This window comes from Harpegnathos saltator, unplaced genomic scaffold (genome assembly GCF_003227715.2).
Source record: "Harpegnathos saltator strain DR-91 unplaced genomic scaffold, Hsal_v8.6 scaffold79, whole genome shotgun sequence".
Lineage (NCBI taxonomy): Eukaryota > Metazoa > Arthropoda > Insecta > Hymenoptera > Formicidae > Harpegnathos > Harpegnathos saltator.
In genome coordinates this window covers 176,830-203,114 of record NW_020230637.1, presented here as the reverse complement: position 1 = coordinate 203,114, position 26,285 = coordinate 176,830, and the positions used below count along the sequence as shown (strand labels likewise).

The 26,285-nt window shown below is 52.8% G+C and overlaps 1 protein-coding gene across 1 annotated transcript in view; it reads right to left on the bottom strand.

Moving 5' to 3' along the window:
* Window positions 1-26,285, bottom strand: part of LOC105181693 (uncharacterized) — a 66,071-nt gene that overhangs the window by 19,034 nt on the left and 20,752 nt on the right. Inside the window, exons 5-8 of the mRNA XM_025306602.1 lie at window positions 15,133-15,256; window positions 10,976-11,068; window positions 2,653-2,772; window positions 243-412 (exon numbers count right to left, since the gene is read on the bottom strand). Coding sequence (XP_025162387.1) covers window positions 243-412; window positions 2,653-2,772; window positions 10,976-11,068; window positions 15,133-15,256 — 507 coding nt within the window. The remainder of the gene's footprint in view (window positions 1-242; window positions 413-2,652; window positions 2,773-10,975; window positions 11,069-15,132; window positions 15,257-26,285) is intronic.

Below are 26,285 nucleotides of genomic sequence, written 5' to 3'. Positions count from 1 at the left end.
ATTGATTGTTCGCGGTCGCGCGACGGAGTTTGCTCCCTCACGTCGCGTTACCGCGATCAAATGACTCGACTGAGGCTCTCCCAAGCGGAGAGAGAGAGAGAGAGAGAGAGAGAGAGAGAGAGAGAGAGAGAGAGAGAGAGTCCCAGACGAGTCGCTCGAGGTACGGCTCGATAACGCACGTCATCTACAGCCGACCCGAGTGTCCCGAGCGCAAACCTGACGATTCCGCGCTCAATCGATACCTGATGATCGTCCCTCTCGTAACTGTTTTCTCTCGACGTCTCGAGGGACCTCTGAGGCGTAGCCAGCTGGTTGGCCGCCGTGCGAAACTGCGAGGCCGAGCTGTTCGCGCCCTGTCCGCCTATTGGAAAATTCAAGTCCGACGTGTAGTCGGAGTCCTCCGAGTATCCCGCTGAAAGATGGAACGTAATATATACGTATATATCGCAAGCGGAGAACACTAACGGACGCCTCATGTCGCTCGCACTCGAGACAAAAGTTCCCGCGTTTGCCGGCGCGAGACGTCGCCGCAGCCCGCCGCGCGCGTCTTGCTCTCGGCCACGTCGCTCGACGACAACTTGTGCTCAGCCGCTAGTTCGCTAAAGACTATGATTGACGTCGCAGTACGACGCGCTACGACGCGATACGAGATTCGCGCGGAAAAACTGACGGAGGCGGAATGAACGGCGACAGCCGGTCACGCGGATGCGAGCCGCATCCGCCGCTCGCGATGATCGCTTTGCTCGGCTTCCGTTTCCTAAGACGCGTTTCTCAGAGGCCGCCGAGGGAGCCGCGGATCGGCCTTAACGATTTACCGAGCACCCGCTGAAATTCACGCTCACGTGCTTGTCCGGAGTGCCGGAGTGCGTCGCGACGCGTCCGGCTGTTCCTCGGAACAAAATGCCAAGTCGATCTCACAAGCTCGCCGTTTCGCGGCGGTTTCGCAACTTCCTGCCGACGGAAGACGGAATACTGGTCGATACCGGTAAAATCCGGGGGCTGAAGTGGTGCAATATAGCAGGAAGCAAGATAGGCATAGTTATAACAGCCATGCGACAAATTGATCGTCGTGTAGGCATCTCATCATGATCTCCTCCTACGGCTCTCGTGTCTGCTCTCTGTTCCTCTTTTTCATCCTTCTCTTTTTTCCTTTCAATTTTCCTGCACCGGAGGGAATGCAAATCACCGTACGGAAGGTACGTATGTCTGCCGACGTTTGCGAAGAATGCGAGGGATGAAGAGACGGAAAGAGGGGAGAAGAGAGAGAGAGAGAGAGAGAGAGAGAGAGAGAGAGAGAGAGAGAGAGAGAGAGAGAGAGAGTGTGTGTGTGCATATTGTTGTGTATGACAGAGGGGGAGAGAAGAGAAAGGGAGAAAAAGGAGGAACAGAAATTGGCTAAACACGACTCATTAGAGTACAGAGACAAACTATTCTGCTCTCATGCTGCCTTCTCGTAGCTGTTGCGGGCTGCTAAGGGTTGCTAAGAAAGAAGGGGGTGTGTAACAACGGTGGTAAGTTACCGACGACACGTCGATAGCCGATAACACATACGAAATGGGCGGTCTCGTATGGCCGTTTCTCTCCAGGGTAATATTTCGCTACATACTCTCCGTGGGTAAGACAACAACGGCGTGTGCGCGCGTAGCCGCCGATCGTAGAGATAGGGGCTGCTGGCACACGGAACCCACACACAAATTGATTTCTCGCATGAAAAAACAGGAGTGTAAAAGTTTTATGACTTACTCGGAAGTAGCGTTCGAGCGAACGACCTAGAAAGCCACGGTTTCTAAAAATACTGCAAGTATGTCAGATGATCCGTGTGTGACGATGAAAGTGCCGTGTGACGTAGTACAGGCTGCAGCGAATTAACGCTCGCGATGTAAATATTGTCCCATATCGGGGGTGCGCGTATGGAGGGACGTGACTCCGCGAAATGAAATAATAATAATAATAATAATAATAATAATAATAATAACAACAACAACAACAACAATAATAATAATAATAATAATAATAACACCAACAACAACAACACTAATAATAATGCGTGAGAATAGAAGGGGGTTAAGCGCGAACTCGTTGCGCGCGACGGCGACTCGAGCAAGTAGTTGGAACACGTCGCAGGTCAGGCACGATACGTAGAAAATCCGTCGTTGCGTACGCGCACATACAGTTTCGCACACGTACACACACACACACACACACACACACACACACACATACGGACACACGCGCGTAAATACACACACACATACACACACAGAAGAGTCCTCACGAATAAGACTGAAATCGAAACGGTTATGTGTTATATATGCAATTTATTTTAACTCTGTGAGAGAGTCGTCGTGCAAAGAGAACGATCGATATACCGAGGGTCCTCGTGATTTCCCGCTTTCTTCTCACTCACGTCGCGAGAGAGACGGCCGATTCGCGGATTCATCGCGCGTCGAAATCCTCGGACGGTGAAGGAAAATCAATGAACGAGCGAGCGAGTGAGCCGGATGAAAGATAGATAATCGATCGTCGTTTGGGGACGGTGGTGGTTAGAGTGGGGCTGGGGGCGAAGGGAACGATGTTTCTCTCTCGGGGTCGCGAGAGAGCGTTTTTAAATAAAATATCAGCCATCTAAAGTGTAACTTTGGCGGTACTTACAGTGGCCTATATTGAACAATATCTGTCTTCGTGCCTGTTCGGCCCGCGCCTCCTGGTCCATCATGTTGTTCAGCATTTCCAGCTTCCTCTGCAGATCGGCAGTCTCCGTGTTCTCGGGGTCTTTCGAAAAGATAGATATCGATAGGGAAACAGTTAATCGCGAGTCTCGACAATCTGACGTCTTCAGTCGATCTGTCATCCTAAGTTTTACTTAGATACGTGTGTGTGTGACTCTCTCGTGACGAAAAAGAAGAAGAAGGAAACGAAAACGAAAAAGAGAAAGGAACAGAATGGAACAGATAAACACAAGAAGACTCCACTATATCGTTCGTGTGTGTGTGTGTGTGTGTGTGTGTGTGTGTGTGTGTGTGTGTGTGTGATGTGTATGATTTTGTGTGAGATTGTACATGTATCTACATTAATAACCACTAATATCTATAACGAGCTCGCGACAAAGAACAACTACGAGGACTCACACATTTGTACGATTATGTCGTCCGGTTTTGTATAATGTGATCGTACTGTTTGTGTCTCACCGCGGCTTGACAATCGCGAGCGCGGGCGCGGGCGCGGCCACGGTTTTACCGTTTCGCATTTCGTGCGTACACATTGCTCGAAAATCGCGCACAATTCAAGTGGTCCGCGGTGACGAGAGGAAGAGAGAGAGCGGGAGAGAGAGAGAAGAGCGGGAGAGAAAGAGAGAGAAGAGGGGGGAAGAGAGAGAGAGAGAGAGAGAGAGAGAGAGAGAGAGAGAGAGAGGGAGAGAGAGAGTGCATTCGATCTCGCCGGATTACCCTGCACAAATGATATCAACTCTCGGCGCGTCGTTGACCGCCTCTCTCGCCGCTCTCGCCCGCTCGTAATTACATATTGAACCAACAAACTCCCGAGGACCGTTCGGCAAACTTTGCCGAGTCATGACTCCGCCGCCGCCGGCAGGCAGCTAGATTGCCGGCCGATTTATTACGGGTACCATCTCGCGAGTTCTTCCACCTCGCCCTCCCCCAGCCCACCCTCCTAGCCCCGTCCCGATATTCCGACGACGACAATGACGAGAGGGTGTCGCGGGAGGAGGATACTTCCCGGCGCGGAGAAGAAGAAAACGACGAGACCGCCTCTCGGCGCTCGCTCCACGCGCTCGCTGAGTGCATCAATATCCGGCCTCGCTCTCTCGAGTCCTCGCCATGTCTCTGAGGAGCTCGAGTCTGTCGCTTAACTGGAACTTCGATCGGCTAGTTAGAGTCGGCGAGATAGACGTACGCGAGGTTGATGAAAGGGCGTCACCGCTCCTCCCCTGCGTTGCGTCCCCGAGCGAGAGAGCAGCGCTCGTCGCTCTTCTCCTCCGCGCGAGACGCGGATTTCCTGCGCATCTTCTTCTTCTTCTTCTTCTTCTTCTTCTTCTTCCCCTCGCGTTTGACTTTTCCGCCGCGAGTTTTGATTTTCTTCTCCTCTTTCTTCGTCTGCCGTATGCAGTCCGTCGCCGCGATTATCCTCCTGCGACGATCACGTTCACGGCGTACGCGTGTCCTTGACACGCGTGCTTGGCATTTTCCGTGCGCTTCGCGCTCGCGCTGTGTCTCGTGGTGGTGGTGCTGGGCCGTGCAATTTCTGCTGAATCTTGCCTGTCGCGGATCGTCGCGGTCGCAGCCGTGCCGGTTGCGGAGACAGAAGCTGTTGTTCCCTTTGTTTCCCCGGCACCGTTTCTCGCGCGCTTCTCCCCTCCGGATGCAATTAGAAAAAGGGTCAAGCCATGTAGCGCGAGGAGCGAGCGCGCTCGCCTTTTGAGGACCGCGCTGGCCGCCGCCGACGACGACGCGAGTTTCGGCTCTGCCTCGACCTGCTGCCGGCCCTCCCCCTCGTCGCCCTCCCCGGCGGCCCATCGGTGCAGCAGCAGCCGGCGGCGACTCTTTTCTCTCTCTCTCTCTCTCCCTCTCTCCCTCTCTCTCTCTCTCTCTCTCCCGTTCCCCTTTCGCTACGTCGTCGTTCTTCGGTAAATATCCAGAAAAAGCGCAGTCAGCTGCACCCCGAGCGCCACGATGCGGGAAAAAGTGTCTCTCGGCATCCCTCGCCTACGATCCACGTATCCATACCCGTACATACGCTCTCGCCCCCCTCCTCACCCTCGCCCTCACCTACCCTGTGTCCAGCGAATTTCCCGGCGGAATAAATGCGATGTAACTGCGGGCGGCCACGGTAATGGCGCCACCGTAACAGCTGGCCGTCCACATATTGACAAACTTTGAGCGACGACGGTGACGCGCATCGCGACGCGCGGTCCCCGCTCGCGTTCCGCGCTCTTATCCCAAAATGCTTCCTCTATACCGCTACCGGCCGCTATTTCCTACGTCCCGCTATCGGACGTCACTCACCTTTCTCGCGGCTAAATTAGGAATGCCGGTGCCGATAACGCGGCTGAATATAATTGGCGACGAGCTCGCGCGAGTTGTAGCTCGATAGGGGAGGAAAGAGAGGAGGATGCGGCCGAGGGAGGGGGAGGGGAATATCTGTAGCCCCCGTAGCCCCCTGCGAGTCTCTCGTACTTCCTTTCATCGCGGATTTCGACGATGTTATCCGTGTTATCTGTGTTAAGCATTCGATACGCGCGGCGGTTATCTCTCGTCGAAAGCAGCCGCGAGGGAACTCGCGGAATTCCCTTTCGCTCCACTTTGATTCCGCGCCCGTACGCGCCGTCTATATCTATGTGTGTGCGTGTACGTGTGTGTGTGTGTGTGTGTGTGTGTGTGTGTGTGTGTGTGTGTGTGTGTGTGTGTGTGTGTGTGTGTGTGTGTGTGTGTTTGTGCGTGTGCAGATGGGTATATACGTACTCGCGGGTGCGACCTTCCGGAACGAGGAGCCGTATTTTCTCGGCGAGATTTCGGCGAAGAAACGAAATAAATTTCGCACAATAGAGCACCCGAAAGCCGCCGACGGTTCCCACCTTCTTCGTGTACGCGCCGCGCCAAGGAATTATACCACGTTACCGCGTTTCTCAAGCAGATTCTATTGATTCTTTTCTCGACGCGAAAGAATTGTCTCGGCTGGCTTCGAATGGGCATCCGACGTCGCCTGGATGTAAACGATGAGAGAGAGAGAGAGAGAGAGAGAGAGAGAGAGAGAGAGAGACTCTCCGAGTCTCAATATATATATAAAACCGACTCGCGTGAGGAACACTCTCGAATCTTCTCGACGCGATTTATCATTCTTCTTGTCGCTCGCTCGCGCGCGCCTTCGCGGGAGAATTAATACGATGAGGAAGTAAATTTCTGCTCGTGAATCCCCTCGAGACAATTGTACCTGCGACCGAGTGTATGTGTGTGTGTGTGTGTGTATGCGTTCGTCTATCGCGCGCGTAACATGTAACGCTCGATTAATACGCACGGTTAATCTCGCGCGCCTTTCAACGGCGCCATCGATCGGCTGCGATATATCCGGCCGGTTAAAAAGTCCAATACCATTATCGCTTTATCTTCAAGCGGGCGTATCGCCCGCTATACGAGAGTGCCAAAAGCGAAGCCGTGAAGCATTCTACTCGGGGGGCGGAGGGGCGGGCGCGGACGACGGCCTTATATACCAGCGAGCGATACAGGTGAGGATTTACTGGGGGGAGGGAGTTAAAGCCCCCGAAGGTCGTCTCCTCTCTCTCTCTCTCTCTCTCTCTCTCGTTCTACTCATCACCCGCTGTCGCCTTTATCTCTAACCCCGTATATCCGGTTTGCCCGTTCGTTTGCGGCCTCGTGCTCATGCCTCCGGGCGGGAGCGTGTAATTAGTCCGTTTTGAATGTCCCACGGCTTCGCCGCAGGCGGGAAAGTCGTGGCGTACGTGAGCGCGATACCGTATTCCGGACGTCGATCGCCGTGAGATTAGAAGGTAAAGGCTACTGCCATTTTCTAATCCCGTACGCTCTCTCGCGGTGAAGAGAGGAGCGCGGTGAAGCGTCAGCTCACAATGTGCGACGGAGGTCTTTCCTCGCGCCCGCGTGAAAGCCACTTACGCTTGCAATTCCCAAACAATTACTTCCTTCCCCCTCCCCGCCTCCTCCTTCCCCCCCACGAGCCCCCGCGTACTTTTTGCGGTAAATAAATAACGGCTCCGTTTGCCTGAGTAACGGACGCGAGAATTTGCCAACTCTATTAACGCTCTCGCAGAATGAGAAATCATGAATTATTCATAAGATTAATCAAGCCGTTGTGAAATGCGAGGATACCGCGGCATTTCAGTCGAAAGTACAAGTTGGCTGAAAGTGCATTATGTAAAACAGATGTCCAGACGCATTTGCTTTACAAAATTGTTTCAACTTATTAAATACTTATGCGCGGAGTCTAATGCACAATTGCTATACGTTGCCCGTAACACATCTAATTAATATACTTTGCTTTCTTGGGAAGCTGGCGTCGCTTTTAATTTATATGTTAATTACGCTCGAAAGGACTCTCCTTTACAACTAGGCTTCGCATCCTCCCACGGCGCTTTTTTCCCTTCCGCGAGATCGGTGCGTCTCGCTCGAACATTCGCGAAGGAGGGGGGAGGAATTCGTCCCCATGTTTCGAACGCGCGCAAATTCGAGCAATGTGTACGCCCGTTGATCACGTACGTCCCGCAATCTCGCTTTCTCCTCGATAAATTTCGCCCGAGATTTCGGGCCGATTGCGATGACAATTCTTCGCGTTCGCGTTCGCAAAGGGAATTCGCGATAACGACGATCGCGAAAATTCGCGGCGCCCGCGGCAACAACCGTCCCGTTCCCGACGCGACGCGACGCGACGCGACGCGAGGGAAACTTTTCGAGAGGAACTGAATAAACGGCCAACTTATCTCTCGACGCCCTTTCGAAATGTCTCTCCTCTCGAAATGTACTCTGTGTACGTAATGTCTTCATTGTGCGGAAGAACGGAGTCGCGGAGAGAAGAAAAGAATAGATACATACTTCACGATGCTTGCTCATGCTTGAATAAGATTGAACTAAGGATTCCCCCGTCACACCCGTCGGATTTCGTACTTAACGATGGACGTTGTACTAACCACTAAGAACGGCATTGCTCCCCCATCGTGGTACGTTTGTGATTCTGACGTTAATGTCGCTAATGACATAGCACAATTCTCGTGTATGACTAATTTACAAGATACGCATGTATGTGTATATATATATGTGTGTGTGTGTGTGTGTGTGTGTGTGTGTGTGTGTGTGTGTGTATTATAATTACGTAATGCTAGACAGAGAGAAGAGAGAGAGAGAGAGAGAGAGAGAGAGAGAGAGAGAGAGAGAGAGAAAGAGAAAGAGAAAGAGAAATAGTGTACAAGAGGGGCTGGGGGGCAAGTGTCTACAGACAGTCGATAATTACAGTGTCGCAGCCATAGCTTGATGTATCTGCAGGTACCCTCTCTTTCATGTATCGATACTTGAAAGAACAACACAGAAATCGAACAGCAACAGAGAATCTCCGATCTCTCTCTTTTCCTTTCTTGTTTACTTCTTTTCCCGTTATTTCCCTTCTTTTCTTTTTTCATTCATCCGGAATCCCCCCGTATTGTGCTATCGCCGCGCCACTGCGTGCACGTGCGATGGTGCTCCGGAGGAGTAAGTGTGTGCTCACAAGAAAAAAAAAAGAAAATGTACCTGAAGAGAGGAGGTCTCCTTTGTCTTCGGTCAATTCAAATTAATATCGATCAATTAAAACGAAAGTGACACGCAAAAACACAGCGCCCGCCGACAGAGAGAGAGAGAGAGAGAGAGAGAGAGAGAGAGACAGAGAGAGAGAGAGAGAGAGAGAGAGAGAGAGAGAAAGAGTGACAGAGGTGAAAGTGGCGGGGTGATGGGAGGAGGGGCGCTGTTTGCAGGCATTTATTTCATCGAAACGTAAAGCTCACGTCCGATTGATCGTCAGGATCAAAACTCGACGGGAGAGAGGGGGAAAGAGAGAGAGAAGATGTCGCGCAAACACTGGTAATAATAATCTACCACGGGATGGAGGGTCACGGCGAGCGTGCTTTTTAAACGGCGACAATATTTCTGCCGAAATACCGCGTATCCGAGACTCGTCTCCTCCTCAATCAAGCAATCGAACAGTTACGTAAACTTTCTTCAGCGAACGAGTTGCGACCGAGTTATGTTGAGTACGTATGTTGAGGAGTGATGCAGCTTACTGTTACGTAATATCCATCAGTGCGTGTGACAGAGCCAACGAAAATGATTCGAAATTGCAAACACAGAGAGACAGAGGAGCAGCGAATAATCGATCGTACGGCGAAAAGAGAATATTGTTGCGACAATCAACAAATATTTGATAACGCGCGGATGAACTCTCCCCCCCCCCCCCCTCCCCTGAGGTAAACGCAATTTCGGAATCAAGCCGAATGCGAGCGTACGTCCTGTCGACTCGAAAATCGTCGTCGTGCCGGCACCCACCGAACAGAAATCGCTCTCTGTCCTCCCTCGTACGTTTCCTCCCATCGATGCTAAATATCAGTCTTGCTCTCGCTTCGATCGCTACGTGCTTTGCTCACTCAAGAACACGGTGCTCGTTTCTCCAAGGCACGTGACGTTCGGTGACTGCTTCAACCGCGGCCGCGCGGCAAAATACCTTTTTGCGTCTCCTTTCGCTGTTTCCCTTTTCTTTCCTTTCATTTCTCCCCTTCTCCTCCGTCCCGGCAAAATAGGATAACAATAGCGCGCCGAACGAGGGCAATCAAGGAGAAAACACGTGAAAGCAGAAACATCGAACATCCCATCTCTTTTTTTCGCTAAACTCACACATGACATATTCACACGTAGTGGTCTGGTGAAGGGTTACAGGTGGCGGCTGAAGGGAGCGGGATCGTTTTCGGAGGGCGGAGAGATGCTGGGCGCTTGTTCCCCCCCCCGGCGCGGCGGCGACTGTCGCGTTCTCCCGACGTATCGACGATCGAGCGAGCGAGACGATCCGACGAATGCGAATACGATCGTATCGCCAGCGAGACTAAAGGGTTTGCTCGTGCGGAAAGACCGGAAGATTCAACGCGAAGTCGTGGTAACGCCGGTGATTTCATCAGAGCGATGCCGACGCGTCGCAGGTGGCGAAAACTTTTAGTAGGTTTCTAGTAACACACGCGCGCGCGCGCACACACACACACATATGCACACACACACACACACACAAACACCCACACGCCGCCACCGCCGCGATGTCGTAATTAAAGTCGGTTAATCAGGCATGAAATCATATCAAAGTCCGCCGTTAACGAGCGGAACAACTTCTGGTCGCGTGACCACCCGCCGATCCACCCCCCTTTCGCGACCCCCCCGCCCGCGCGCGAAATACACCCCGCTCCCCCGCTCGACACGCACGTACATAAAGCTCAAAAGCAAACTGCCACACTTAACTTAATGAAACGAGCCGAGGGGAGCGCTGGTGGTAGACAAAAGGTATATCCAGAGGACGACGGATGGCGCGCCGGATAAAACTGAATGCCCCCGAACGCGTTTTTCGGCGAGTTCTATTTCGCGAGAGAAACGGACATACGGACATGCGGGATAAACCGGAGGTACCTCCACGCGCTCGTAATCGTCACGGACGCTCCTCCTCGCCGTTGTTACACGTCGAAATTCGCGCGCTCCTGCAAGTACACTGAGAAGGAACGCCGTACGCCGAGAGAAAGACAAGCCCAGGTATCTTCGGAGGTGAGGAGAGAGAGAGAGAGAGAGAGAGAGAGAGAGAGAGAGAGAGAGAGAGAGAGAGAGAGAGAGAGAGAGACACAGAGTGGATTCTTGTGCAGTGATTGACGAGCAAGAAGGGGTTCGTTATAATATATATAACGCTAATTGCGTACAAATAAAATGAATATACTGTCGGTCGCGCGGATCGTGGACAGGCGTGTCGACAATCTTCGGGATCTCGAGCGCGGGGTCTGTACGAGATCCTTCGTATGCCGAAGGCTGAAGGTATCGCGCAACGTTGGAATTTGACTTCGAAACGAAGCGAGGCGAGCGATCGCCGCGAGATTCGGCGACGCGTAATTTCATCGCGCGGTATCACGTCGTCGGCGACGACGACGATCCCCCGTGCGAATGACGCGGCAGCCCGGTGAAAAATCGTCGTCCGTGAGAACGCTCATCTCGCTTGTTTCGGGCAAATTGGGACGCGGCGGCGGTTAATTAGCCGGCCCGACGAGACGGGGAATCGCGAAAGCCCGTTAATCGGCGGGAAGCGCGCGAGACGCGAATCCACGATCGGCGGGGACTTCATCACATGGCACTCGGATGCATCGGTCGTGGAATCGAGACGATAAGCGAAAATGGAGATCTCGCGAACAAGGACGATCCTGCGATCAGGATCTCGACGAGGGTACCTGAGCCACACATGGGCCGGGCTGCTCGCAACTGCATTGCTGTTTCGCTCGTTAGCAGGGCTTTCCATCCAGTTCGTTGTACGCGTTTGTTTCCTGATTGGTCAGACACTGATCAGACGGAGGGTCGGATGTGCATGATTCGAGTGGCGATCATGTCCATCGTTTCACCGCTCCTCAACGCGTGGTAACATCATCGCGCGCCGACGCGACTGCCAAGAGCGCGTTCCCATGAATTCGCGTCCGACGCTTTTCACGCGCGAGTTCTCTCCTCTCCCCGCCTGCTCCTCGCCGCCCGACGCGATCGCGATGAAAATCGTATGCCGGCTGTTTCTCCCGGAGGCCTCTCTCCTCTCTCCTTCTCTCTCTCTCTCTCTCTCTCTCTCTCTCTCTCTCTCTCACATACACACACACACACACACACACATTCGTGGATTCTTCATCAATTTAGAATCTTGGCCTTTAACGAAAAGCCGATCAAACATCTTTTTCATATTTTAATATTCAACGGCGGATATCTTTGTGACTAGCTCTTGAATTAGAATTCCGCTCGAGTACTCTCGGAGTTAAACGAGAAGAGAGTCATATCTTTTGTGCTGCCGCTAAAATACACCGACTACGAGCCGATTAAAGAATCCGCGGGTAAGAAGCACGTTCGGAGCTGAGGGAAGAAAAGCGACGGGAGGTCCCACGTGTCCGCGCGAGAGGAATGTCGTAAAATAATCAACCGGAACGAAAAGTCACGTCGGAGGGACGCGAAGAAGAGGTTTCGACACAGCGCGCAAGACCAATATTTTTCTCTCTTTGTGCACTCTCCTCCTCGTCAAATTACGGCGATAGATACTCGCGATGATTCTTTCGCGATCGTTGGAAACTCCGAGGGATAAGTACCAGCTCGAACGACCGCGATCAAATTTTTCCGCCAGCAGCCGTCAGCTTTTCATCAATTCCCTCAGTCAAGTCAGAAATAGAGAGAAAGAGAGAGAGAGAGAGAGAGAGAGAGAGAGAGAGAGAGAGAGAGAAAGAGAATTGAAAGAAAGCGAGAAAGAGGTGGAGAGGGGAGACAGAGAGCGAGAGAGAAGGGTGAGAAAGTGGTGGCGGGAAATTACGTCGCGCAACTGGCAAAAGTCGCATACGCCGTGACGCAAATGCAACGTTAATCCGTTTAACAGGCGGATAATTAGCCGCAATTTCGTGCGAACAGAAATCGCATTACCAAGTGTCGAGCGTTTAAAGTTCGCGTTGTAATCTCGCGGAAATTTTATTATTCGCGCCACGCACTGAGAGAATGTACACTCCGATAAACAACCTATTCCTCGAACGAATCTTAATCAGCGCCTCTTGTTCCACGCGCGCGTTTACTCGAGTTCGCGCACGTCAGTTTCCACGAGAGGATCCTCTTGATTTTTCCACGACCAGATTCTCGTATTGCCTCGTCTTATTTCCGCAGTGAAACACGCGCGCGCGCATACACACACACTCTCTCCCCCCCTCTCTCTCTCTCTCTCTCTCTCTAACGTCGCTTTTACGTGCTCTCGAGCAAAGTCAATAACAAAGGTATTACACGACGGGAAATGTACATTGCGCGGCGGCAAAAATCCATTAAACGCCGCGGTTGGCGTGGGTCGAAAACCGGAAGTACACGCGGCAGTGGCAGCGACGGGAAACATGGCGCGAAAAAATAATAGCGTGCATGAGCGAGAACGAGAGAGCAAGAGAGAAAGAGAGAGAGAGAGAGAGAGAGAGAGGAGAGGGCGGAGTGAGGGAGAAAAAGAACGGCACCCGGCGACGGATCCGCACACGGCGAAACGTCAGCTGACGTTGGAGCTGTACGTTACAGGGTTTATTATAAGCGGCCTCGTTTTCCCTCATTTCGCAACACGGTCAAGTGGTGCATCGCGTGGTGGAAAATAATTTGCACCTTTAGTGGAACGTGGAACGCTCATTCGCTGTTCGTCGTCGCCGTCGCGGGACCCGAGCTTCGGAGTTAAGAAAAGACTCGATCGAAATACTATTAAGCTCTCTCTCTCTCTCTCTCTCTCTCTCTCTCTCTCTCTCTCTCTCTCTTTCCCTCTCTCTCCCTCTCTCTCTTTTGCTCTTTTTTCTCTCCCCCAGAAATAAACCCCACCAGCAGAAATTTACATACGGAGACCGAATCGCGCATATCGCACGTACTTTATCGTCAAGCGGGGAGCCTTTAACGCGACTTCGCCGGACTTGCTCGCGCGGGGTATTATAAAAACGTCACCGGCACTACCACACTCTAGCAGGCACCGCGACCGCCACCACTACCACCACCAACAGCCGTGCGCGCATTCGAAAATCCGCCGGATATTCGGCAGCGCGAATCTCGCGCGATCCAGCAAATTGCGTGGCGCGCGATTAGCCCCTTTTCGAGAACCGTCGGGCTAGGTCGATAGCATATCGATCGTTGGATATGTCGACGACCGGGCAGTAGGTGAAAACACGCCATCCCCGGGACCCTGGGAGGGTCGTTCGAGGATCACGTAGCGGTCCCTCGGGAACGGCGGAGTGTATGGGAGAGGCACCTACCGCGTGTATTTAATATGTATGTATGCGAGGCTTGAAAAAGTCGTACTTGTTGCTGCCGAAAACTCTGGCTAAATTCCGGGTGTGTCGCGATAACCGGCCTCTTCACGAAGGAACGCCCCTGGGACAAGCTTCGAGGCCTTGACCAATGCCCCAAGTGAGTAACGAGGACCACACGGAGGACCGCGAGCGAGCGAGCGAGAGAGAAGCCGTGTAGCCGTGATATTAAAAGTTGCAAAAATCGTCCGAGACTCCGCAGCTTTCCCCCAGCGCGTAGCGCTTCTCCTCCCGTTCTCCCCTCTCCCCCCCTCTCTCTCTCTCCCTCTCTCTCTCTCTCTCTCTCTCTCTCTCTCTCTCTCGGCCGAGAATGTCCCCCGGGGAGACTTTAAGCGCGTGGAAATTTCAAGTTAAGAAATACAACGACCGGCGCTTGAAATTCCGCCGCGGCTGGCAAGAAGGCGACGGGAAACGCGCGGAACTTTGCGGCGGAGGGAAGGCAACCGGGCGGTTTTTTTCATTCGTCCGTTCGTTTCATACGAGAATCTATCTATTCGCGTCGCCGCTGCAGCACCGGCAGCAGAGTCGCGCTCTCTCGTCGTTTCATTAGTTCGCGCTAGTCGCCGTTCTCGCGCGAAACTACGGACGTCGAGATAACTCGCGAGGCGCGTGGCTGCGTGGAACATGAAGCGCGGAACGTCCGGATTCGACAAGTTCGCAAACGTACTCAATTAAAAGTTCGTCCCGTAGCAGCGACGTGAGCTGCACAGACCGGGAACAGCTCTCCAGCCGTGCTGGAGACGACGACGGGCTTCCCGTCCATTTTCTTGCATCCTGCGAATCTATCCCGTCGATCCTCGCGCGCCTCATCAATCGATTCGCGCGAACGTGCGATATTTCGCAACTCCCGAGCTAGAGGCTTTCGTCTGTCTCACTTTCTCTCTTTCTCTCTCTCTCTCTCTCTCTCTCTCTCTCTCTCTCTTTCTCTCCCAGGTTTACTTCTCCTACCACGAACCGACGAGTTTCAAGCCGCGTCTGTCGTAAAATCGGAAGGCGAGGTCCGATCGACGGCGATTCTCCGCGGGGAAAAAGCGCTCTTAGCAGTCGTGCGTGTTCGCGCTCGTGAACACCGCGCGGTAAAGAGCGAGAGCCGCCGCTTCGCGCGACGGAGCTTTTCTTTTTGATCTTAGTCTTGCTTGACAGAAATCATGGCGCGAATATCAGAACGTCATGCTGGCGTTCGAAGGGACGGTTAGGAGCGAGTGAGCGAGCAGCAGGTCGGGGATGCGACGTCGCGCCGCCGATATCCGGCGCGATATCAGGCCCGAGAGAGGGACGAGGCTTCCATCGTCCTCCATCGCGCGCAAGCTCGCGATGGAGAAATCGCCGCGCGAAGTCTGCGCGGCGAGCACACTCGCCGAGGAGTCGGCGCGAGGGGCGAGCGCGCGCTCCTGCTCGTCGCAGCTCGGATCTCCTGCTCGCTTGACACGACGACACTGATATATAAACTGTACGTCAAACGTATTCCCATCTCGTATACGATTACATACGTCAGACATGCGATCTCATCATCTACCACTTGAATAATCTGCTGGAATCGTGCTGTCACTTACCGTACGGCAGCTCCAGCCGGCAGTCAATCAGTAGGGAATGACCCGTCGGCTTCTTCGTGCCGACGACCTCGGTGCCCCTCATCTCCAGCTCCAGGTTCAGGCCGACCCATTGGCCGGTAGTCTCCTGAAACCACCACACGCGGTTATTTACACGTACAAATAACACAATGAGAGAGAGAGAGAGAGAGAGAGAGAGAGAGAGAGAGAGAGAGAGAGAGAGAGAGAGACAGGGGCACATTTGAGGCTCGCAACCCGGCAGCACGGTCGAGGCTGCGACATTGTTGACAAGCACTGTGGAAAACAGCACAATGGGGCGGGTCTGTCAGCAGTCGCTCAGCAACGCTGAGATATCTTCAACACGTCGGTGCATAAAATAATTAATTAATTAATAACGGCCATTATTCACTTTGGCTTGAGCGCTACGTTACCAGCGCGACGCAAAATAATTCACTCAAAACAATGCCCCTCTCCCCTCTCCCTCCCTCTCGCGCGCTCTCGTATTCCGGCACCGTGTGCGCACCCTTGGCCGCCGCCCCCTCCCCCGAGAGCAGGTGCAATTATTAGATACGAGGCGGATATAATTTATGTAACCAAAGTAACTTGGTCGAAGGCACTTTTTGCGCGGAGGCATGGGATTAATGTATGCACGGATACGGTATTACGTGGACGCGATATTACGTTGTAGCGATGATGTACTTTACGGACGTGCACGTGCGGTTTATGCACCGCCGGCGAGGTAGGAGTCTCTGGCGCTCCTGCCTGCTCCTCGTCGTCGATAGAAAAGGAGTAGCGGAGAGAAAATATATCCAATCCTTCGACTCCGCTTCCCCGTCTCGCGGCTCCGAGGCGCGAGCGGAGAAAGCAGCGGCAAAATCGAGCGCAAATTGGTCGCAGACCGAGCTGACACGATGCTGCTGCTGGCGGCGGCGGCGGCGGCGGCGGCGGCGGCGGCGGCGGTGAATCCGCGGAGAAAATTTCTGACAAAGCGCAAAAACCAATAAACGTCGAGCGGAAGCGAACGCTCGGCCCGAGGCACGAAACGTGTCTCTGTCTGAGATTCGAACAAAGCGTAGTCGCCCGGTGCATCGATGGCTTTAACGGTTTAAAGGCTCCGTGACGGCCGGGCTCCAATGAATCGACGAGCGCTCGCACACGACCTCGGTCCCTGTCGATTTCGTCCTTCCCGGCGCGGCCCTTTGCGTAAGGACGCGGAGGGCTGCTCTCTCCCCCGTCGACGACGACGACGACGACGACGCGCGATCCAACTTGTGCGCGATATTGCTGTAATTTTTCTCGCTTTTTATTGATCGGGAAAGTTGAAGCGGCGGCGGGCGACGCGGGGGGGGGGGGAGGGCTGTTAGCTCGCTCGGATCACTCGCGAGTTTCTCAATCACAGTCACGGATACATTTTTAACGAATCAACGGCAGGTGGGTTGAGTAGGCGGATGTAATCCGAACTCACGACGGTGGTGAGAGCGAGCGAAGCCGCCTCTCGAAACTTTCGCCGATGATTTAGAAGAGACGGAAAACTTGCGCCTCGCAAACACGTCCACGTGCAGCGCTCCGACGTCGGCGTGGAACGACGACGGGGACGGCGAGGACGGGGAGGAAAACAGCGGAATTGCAGCGAGCGCGCGTGGGTCCGCGCGCGGCGAAAAAGTAGTTCCTCTAGCAAACAAGATACAAATCCCGCGGCGGCGTCCTGTCTCGAATGGATCTGTTTGTTCCGAGATATTTGGCGAGAATTACGAGCGCCCCGGTTTTCCGGGCGAGAGATGCCGCGGCCAAGAGTCGATGACGCGTGAAGTAAACATTAAAAGCGGTGTACTCCGATACTCGCGCGCTCGCCAAGTCTCGTCTCGTCTCTGAGAAAAGTCGCCCTCTGCGCTCTCGTCGTTGATTTCCTCCCCCCCCCCCCCTAACCCCCGGACGAGATATCTCTGCTTGTTCGCGACCGGGCAATTATATCCCATCGGCGCGCGGTATCGTTCCATCGCGCACCGGATGTCGCTAACGACGGGAATGATGTTGTCGCAGACTTCTGCCTGCAGCTGGCCGGTCCGCGATGCGGGAAACAACGGTAACTCGCGCTATTTTTACCAGCCGACCAGGCTTAAATGGCAGGGGATCGGAAAAATTGCGAATCAGTTATTCCCGATGGCGAGAGCGACTGCTGATCCCCAATTGGTCGGTCGACGGCGACGCTAAGATACATCCGGCTATTATTAGCCGAGGCGCGTTTTGCCGCTGGAAATCAATAGGCACCGTTAAAGATCAGCTACCGGTAAACCGCCCGGGGCCAGTAATATCGCGCCGATGTCCGAGATGCGCGACGACGTTTGAACGTTCGACCTGGGCTCGGCGCGTTTAAAACGAGCATACGCCAAATATCCCGACGACGTTAATTTATATTCACCCACTGACACGGATCTGTTTTCCACGGGAAATCGCTCCGATTTCCACGGCAAATGTCACGAGGTTCGTACCTAGCGCGTTTCTTTCTCTTGTTCCCCTCCTCCCTCCCTCCCTCCCGCGGCGGACCCTCTCCCGTCGGCGCGATGCTCCATCCCGTTTTCGCGCCGTTTCTGTGTGAGTGCGGAATTTTAATGGACGGTCAACGGATGAATTTTTCATTATTATGAGAGAAGTTGCAGTTTTCTCTCTCCGGCGGACAGACGCGAGGTGCGACACGGTGCTGGCGGCGAAGGGGCCGAATGGTGGTACATACCGTCGGGTCTGGGCTACCGCGACGTAACGATGCTAAAATAAGAAGCATGCTTCAGGAGCACCGCGGCCGTTAATTCCACTCTATTACGGCGCTACCGGTGGGAGAGTCGAATTAGGTTAGCGGTGACGGGAATTGGTGTGACGCATCAGTCGCGCGCCCCTACTTTTCCGGTTTCAATCTGTTTCCTCGCAGACCGGCCCAATTAGCGGGCCCATCGGAAAGGACAAGAAAGCCGCGAGCGAGCGAGCGGCGGCGCCGCTCTCGCCTTTGCAACGCGATGCGAGACGAGGAAATAGCCCGCTCGACCGAGGGAGTATGAAGTAGGCACCCCGTTTTTCGAAATTTATAATTTTGAAAGTTGTTCCAGATTGTTCTGACTTTGTGCTACATTGTGCCAAAGTGATATTGCTCCATTCCAAACGGTTTTCGAATAAAACAAAAAAAATAATTTTTTGAGCTGGCACCCCTTTTTTCGAAAATCGAACATTTCGATACCCCTATAGATTGTTCTAGTTGTTCCAAAGATTGTTCCAAAAGGACAAATCCGTAAGGTGAACTATAAGTCCGAAATATGAAAAAAAATTTTTGACAGTCTACCGGACCAAGAGTAAACTTATATTATCTTTCTTGTTCCAACCGAGCTCTTTCTGTTCTGAATTATTCCATGCTTAAAAATTATAGTTCTTAAGTATGAATCTCGTACCATCATCCGTTCTGCCAAAATTCGAAGAAAATCGATTTTCCAGCACCCGACGTCAAGAGTAAACATATGCTTTCTTCCTTGTTCCAACCGAGCCCTTTTTGTTCTGAATTGTTCTAGGCTTAAAAATTATAGTTCTTAAGTATGAATCTCGTACCGTCATCCGTTCTGCCAAAACTCGAAAAAAATCGATTTTCCAGCACCCGACGTCTAGAGTAAACACATGCTTTCTTTCTTGTTCCAATCGAGCTCTTTCTGATCTAAGCTGGTCTAGGTTTATGAAATATGGTTCTAGAATATAGATTTCGCATCGTCATCCGTTTTTCCAAAAAAATCGGAAAAGAATCAATTTTCCAGAACGTGGGTGTTTATATTCCAGGTATTTCAGACCACCCGGTTTACTCGATTTTTTCGTAAACGCGACATTTTAGAGAAAAATGTTTTAGACAAAAGTTATTCAAATTAGTTGGTAAAAAAGATGGTATAATAAAAAATTTGAGTTTCCATTTAAGATTTTTATGTTGATCTTGACTAGGCTTTTCAAGATCATCCTAAGGTCAAATTTATAGCATCTGTAAATAGAGTCTTTGAGGCCCTACAACTTTAGTCTGAAATATTTTTCTTCAAAATGTCGCATTTACGAAAAAATTAGCTGACCCGTGTGGTCTAAAACACCCGGTATATACAGATAATTGGAAACGGCGAGTTTTTAAAGTAAAATGTTCGTGAGTGAATTCTAATACGATTTTTCCTTAATGAAAACTTTATACGAAACTTAGATTTTGGCCGATATTCATAGTCAGATTTTATATTTAAGACCGTCTTAAGTTCATGTTCAAATATTCTGTAGCCAGTGAAATGATCCGTTCAGCATCTGAAGATGAACTTAAAACGATCTTAAATATAAGACCGGACTATGAATACAACCCTTTAAGTAAGTAATAATAGGAGATTTTTTAATGTTTAGAGAAGAAAAGGGTAATGGTAATCATCTAAGCGCGAATTTGCATAAGACTGGTGAGAAGTGGAAGAATCGAGATCTATGTACTTTATTGCCTATAATGATGATTTAACAATAATGGTGTAATATCAATCACTTGTGTCTGGCACTATCCAAATCACGTTTTTACGGCTAATAGGATAAGTATATAATGAGAAGCATTCACGCAACATGTGTTAGAGAGTGGTATATAATATTATATGAGATTTTTTATATAAATTTATTTAAAATGGTATATATAAAGTATATATATATATGAACTAATAATAAAGAATATATATGGTAAGATATATTTCTTTGGCTTTATAACATTGCAATAGTATCAATCTCTTTGCACGACTGTTTTAAAAATATTTTATGTTTCTTGATATTTCATAAACCTAGACCAGCATAGATCAGAAAGAGCTCGATTGGAACAAGAAAGAAAGCATGTGTTTACTCTAGACGTCGGGTGCTGGAAAATCGATTTTTTTCGAATTTTGGGAGAACGGATGGTGGTACGAGATTCATACTTAAGAACTATAATTTTTAAGCCTAGAACAATTCAGAACAAAAAGGGCTCGGTTGGAACAAGGAAGAAAGCATATGTTTACTCTTGACGTCGGGTGCTGGAAAATCGATTTTCTACGAATTTTGGCAGAACGGATGATGGTATAAGATTCATACTTAAGAACTATAATTTTTAAGCCTAGAACAATTCAGAACAAAAAGGGCTCGGTTGGAACAAGGAAGAAAGCATGTATTTACTCTTGACGTCGGGTGCTGGAAAATCGATTTTTTTTCGAATTTTGGCAGAATGGATGATGGTACGAGATTCATACTTAAGAACTATAATTTTTAAGCCTAGAACAATTCAGAACAAAAAGGGCTCGGTTGGAACAAGAAAGATAGTATAAGTTTACTCTTGGTCCGGTAGACTGTCAAAAAACTTTTTTTTCATTTTTCGGACTTATAGTTCACCTTACGGATTTGTCCTTTTGGAACAATCTTTGGAACAACTAGAACAATCTATAGCGGTATCGAAATGTTCGATTTTCGAAAAAAGGGGTGCCAGCTCAAAATATCATTTTTTTTGTTTTATTCGAAAACCGTTTGGAATGGAACAATATCATTTTGGAACAATGTAGTACAAAGTCGGAATCTGGAACAACTTTCAAAATTGTAAATTTCGAAAAACAGGGTGCCAACTTCATGCACCCCCCGACCGACCGACCGACCGACCGATCGATTCCGATCACTCGCGAGGCCAATATGCACTCTCGCTCGGCGAGAAGAATATGATTTCCCGACGACGTTGGATCGGGAAACGAGTTTTCGCGCAATTTACCGACCTTCTCCTCGGCGACGGCTCTCTTATCGCACGAGCCGTCAGCGCCGGCACAAAAGAAGCCGCCTCGCGCTCGTCCCGCGATCGACCGGCCGAGATATTCTTTCTTTTTTCGTTTCTCCTTTTCTCCTTCATTCGCCTTCCCTCGCCGACACGCCGCGCCGGCAGGAAGCGAGGCAAGCTGAGACTAACGAGAGGAAATCGCGGGCAACCGCGTACGCGCTCGTCGCGCGTACATCTCGCCCTTCCGGCTGCGCGCGCGCGCGCGCGCGGCTGCTTTTCTCCTGCCGCTAGTTATTGCCACTTCGCCCGGGGGGGATCGTTCGCGAACGCGGCGCCATTCATTTTCCCGGCGCGTGATAAATAGCGAAGTGTGCCGCGGAAGGGCCGAAGAGAGACGACTGGCGTCGTTAGTCCGCGCATATCCGCGCGACACGATATCGCTAATAGTCGCGATCTCGAGTTACCTCTTTCTTCCCGTTTCCCACCCGTTTCTTACCCCCTCGCCTCTAACGGCTTTTTCCCTCGTCGGCGCGGCGAGAAAAAGTTCTCGCTCGTTCCTCAATCTCGCGAATGGCAAAAAGAGAATCTCGTCGACCGATGACGTCTCGGGCGAGCCGGGCGATCGTGGTGGTCGCCAGGGCGGAGCTGACGAGCACTCGCGAACGGGGCATGACGCCCGCGTAATTAAGCGTCCGACGACACACAATGACTCTCCGCCAGCCGGCAACTACTCACGTACATCGTCGCGCCAACAAGGAGGGAGAAAGGGGCCGAGAGAGAGGGAGGGAGGGAGGAAGAAAAGGAGAGAGAGAGAGAGAGAGGAAGTCTGGAATTCAACGACTTGCAGCTCGGCGGAGATGACGGACATGGCAGTACACTAACGACGACGACGACGACGACGACGACGACGACGACGACGACGACGACGACGACGACGACGACGACGACGACGACGACGACGACGACGACGACGACGACGACGACGACGACGACGACGACGACGACGACGACGACGACGACGACGACGACGACGACGACGACGACGACGGCGGCGGCGGCGGCGGCGACAGCGGCGACGACGACGACGAGGTTGACGTGTGTCTGAGAAGAGTCAAGACGTGTGTCTGAGCGCGGCAAGATAACCGGAAGTGCCTCGGTTGCGATAAAGAGACGCGTTCCGCCTCGTCATCGCTCGCAATCCGGCCGGCTACGTGACTACAGCCACGATCGGGGAAATGAGATTTATGCGCTTTACGAGGGTGAGCTCGCCGGAGGAAGAGGCGGGATCGGGCAAAAATAGTCGCGCGCGGCTGGTGTACGAATAAATCAGAATGCAAACTGCATAATGGCGAATGTGGCACACCGAAGTACAACCTGTCGGTTCGCTCGAGCGAGATATATGCATTCATCACGCGAGCCCGAACGCACGAGCGGCGCTGGCTGACGTTGCTACGTCTGCATCTACTTGCGGCCGCGTCCCTTGCCTGCGGCCGACCGGCCGGTGATCCGTCTTAACGTTCCAGCCGTGACGGCTGTATTCGCTCGTCGACGGCGGACCGTCGACGAGCCGACGAAGCATGGGGAAACTTGAGACGGCAAAGGAAGAATCAAAGTAAGAGATTCGAAGAAACCGGACTCGAGACTCGTGGCTCGATAACGAGCTCGTTAATGAGCGGTGAAAGTGTGAGGTGGCACGGAAGGCAATAATCGAGGCGATAATCACTCGTTCGGCGTCGGGGCGACTACGGGGCGCTTTTTATTCGACCGTTCGTCCGGGCGGATTTACCTGGTGTCGAGCCGGCAAGTGCCTTTGCGCGCGCAACAGGAAGACAAATAGCGGCGATTTATTCTCGCCGCTTTGTGACGTCGCCTCGAGTCCGCGAGATTTGCATAACCAGAGGTGATTCCGCGACGGCGTACGGCTGCTCGTGCGATACCCCCGTCGCGCCGCGCCGGCCTGCTCTCGCACGTATGTACGGGTGCACTTGTTTACGCGTTTGTCACGCGACGGCGACGGCGACGGCGACGGCGACGTGCGGTAACGACGGTACGTCGTATGCATGCGTGCATGTACGCGATATTCGATTTTTTTCGCGAGCGCGACCGCGCAACGCGCAGCGAAATTCGCCGCTCGTCGCTGCTATCGCGGCCGGAAATTCCAGCCGGGTCAACAAGACTATAACCGTATACCGGAAGCCTATATACGAGTCGGCGAGCAAACAGGTATCTCGTCCGTCCCCGATCCATTCGTACGACCCGATCCGCCGAAATGTTTCAACTCCTGCCTGCGCTTGTGTCGCGTTCCGAACACGCGCGCCGGGAATGCTCGACCACGTGTCTACGATTGGACGTGATTCCGGTAGGATTAGGGAAACGACTCGCGGACGGAAAGGGGGATGAGGTGGGCCCCCAGAGCGGAGGGGGTGGGCAAATGGCAAAAGTATACGACGAAGACGGCCGGCGATCGATCGACGACGACCGCTTCCCGTTTCCTTCACGCTCTCCAACCCCTGGAAAGCCACTCGTTCCGCGGAACATGCTCGTCCGTCGCTGTGAAATTCTCCATGGATCACGGGAAGGATCCTGGATCCCTTTGCCGGCTCGCTCGTCACACGCGCGAATGCCTCCGCTGTTGGGTTTTTCACTCTCTCTCTCTCTCTCTCTCTCTCTCTCTCTCTCTCTCTCTCGCTCTCTCTCTGTCTCTCTCTTCTCTACTCTCGCTTCCGCCTTTCTCCTGCCACTGATAGTAATTGTAAAGTAAATCGACGTGGTCTCGTTCTTGTTTTCCCGCCCAGGTTATAGCGGAAAATGTCAGGGAGCTACTTAAACGTCGTCGATTGATTTTCCGGTGACCGTTAAAGCTGAGGTGGAAGAAGGATCTAGGCTACCTTCGTGGACGAACGAACATGAGCGAAACAGAAAAAGGAGAGGCGAGAGGAGGGGGAAAGAGGGGGGGAGAGAGAGAAAGAGAGGGAGAGGGAGAGAGAGAGAGAGAGAGAGAGCGAGCGAACGAGAGAGATTCGAGTCGTTAATGAAAATGCAAATCGCGAAAAAATAAATCGCCCGTGACGAGAGACCCGAGACTCTCGAATGAGGCCGATCCATCTCTCCTCGGACGTGGAATAAAACGAAAAAGGCGGCGAAACGACGCGAGCGCGAGCGCGCTATTAATCAGCGCTCCGCGGATTAAAGCTTGGCCGCGGAGATGAGAGCGCGAGTGGTAAATCAGCTAGCGAAATTCAAGCGCCGCAGCACGACGACAAAACGACGTCCCGACGTCCCGACGTGTAGCCCAGCCTCACTTCCGCCTGGCGCGAACCGAAATTTCACCGTCGAGTAATACCGCGGATCACGGCGGAGCGACACGACGCCACGAGACAAGAGACCGCGCGCGCGCGCGCGCGGGACGAAAGTGGCCGTTGACAGAGGCGCGCTGTCAAGCCCGTCGCCGGGAACACGCGCGCGCACTCAGCCGTCGTCACTACCGCCAACTAGCCCCGGGGGTTAATAAGACGTCGCGTCTCGCGCACGGGTAACGGCCGACGCGGTCGTCATCGGCGGCGAGCGTTAGCGTAAGCGGAAGCGGAATTGCCCCGACACACGAAACACGACCGTTCGCTAACGCCAGCACGCGCTAACGTTCAGCTTTCTAACGCCAGGCATTTCTCTAACGCGCGTCAAATCGGCCGTTTATGCGAGCTCGCGCTCGCATGCCGCTTTATGAATATTTTAAGCTGCCCGCTGACCCAGATCGTCCTCCCGCGCGACACGCGGCGAAAGCAATCTCTGACCTCGCGCGCGCATTGGTACTTTCGGGGCTCATCTATCTCGGCCGCGTTTCGATCCGTCGTCGCCTTTCTCGCCGTCGCCGGCCACCACGCGCGCGTATCTCGCGCGTATCGCGTCTTCGTCATCTCGCCCTCCGTCATCCACTCTCGAGCGCACCCTCTGTCGCGCCTTTTCGCCCGCCCCGTCTTTGTCTCCTCGTCGCACGGCCTGCTTTTGTTCCTTTTACACTCTTCCTACCTCCCTCCCTCCCCCCTCTCACGCTCTCTCTCTCGCTCTCTCTCTCTCTCTCTCTCTCTCTCTCTCTCGCGTTCGCGTGGTCGCGCATATATTTACCACCGTCCCTCGTTCACCACCCCTCACCGGTTCTCGCGCCCCGGTACTTTTTATCTCGCGGAGCGTCAACGCGAGGTTCGTCGATCGCCCGGCCAGAAACTCGCGGAGAGAGACGATTTATAGCGTGATTTGTGGATTCTTCCATTGTCGCCACAATCGTGTCGTTTCAAGCGGAAAGCCACGCGAAAGGACTTCGTCAAGAGAATGTCTTGACGTCTCTCTATCGCCCGCCCCCCCTCTCTCTCTCTCTCTCTCTCTCTCTCTCTCTCTCTCGCTATAGCCACCGCTCGTTCTCTCGCTCTCCTCGCCCAGATAAAAGGCGACCGTCGGCGCTTTTGTGGCCGCGTCTCGCGGATCGTAAATCATACGGTCATCAGCTTCTGGGCTGATGTTGCGACAGCCGAAGCTACGTAATATTTCACGGATGCGCGGAGAAGAAGGGGCACACGGCGTAATGGATACGCGCTTGTAAGGTATATAAAGTTGCGCGCCCGCGCGAACGCGAATATACGTGGTCTCGTGGGTGTGAATGAGGGGTCGTTAGAGCGACGAAAGCCCCACTTCACGAGGAGTCGAGCTCGCGAGCGTCGCCGAGTCAGGCTTCCTTCGGGCGTGGAAAAAGCGCGAGAATCAGCTGAATCTCTCGTCAAGGTCGTTGCCTTCCTCTCTTCCTCTCTCTCGCTTTCTCTCGCGCTCGCTCTCTCTCTCTCTCTCTCTCTCTCTCTCTCTCTCTCTCGCTCTTTTTCTCTACGCGCGCGACCCGGTGTCGGCGTATGTGCACGCATAATACCGTCGTAAACCTCTACCTACGTCGGCGGCCGCTTGCGCGTCGCCCACTCTCGGTCCGGGCTTCCTCGAACGTTTCATTGAGCGTCGCGATTTGGACGGACGCCAAGTGACGTCACGAGCGGAAGAGGATCCGGGAATTGCCGATAGTGATGGCGATGTCGTAGTCGAGAACGACGGGGGGACGGCAGCGGGGGTTGGGGCGAAGTCGCGGACGCGTCGCGATACGCGGTGATTTCGCGGCGTTCCGCTAACGCGATTCGCCGATAGCGAACAGCTCGATTCCTCGATCAAAGAGGTCCGTTTCGCGTCTGCGGTTCTTCTTTTTTTTTTGATCTCCTTTTTATCTCGATTTTAAGAAAAGGGAAGAGGGAGAAAGAGAGGATACTCTTTCTCTCTCTCTCTCTCTCTCTCTCTGCCGCGTGAGCGACGCGCGGCAGTAGCAGCCGTTATTTTTTCGGCACGGTCTCCAAATCTGAAGGAAGAC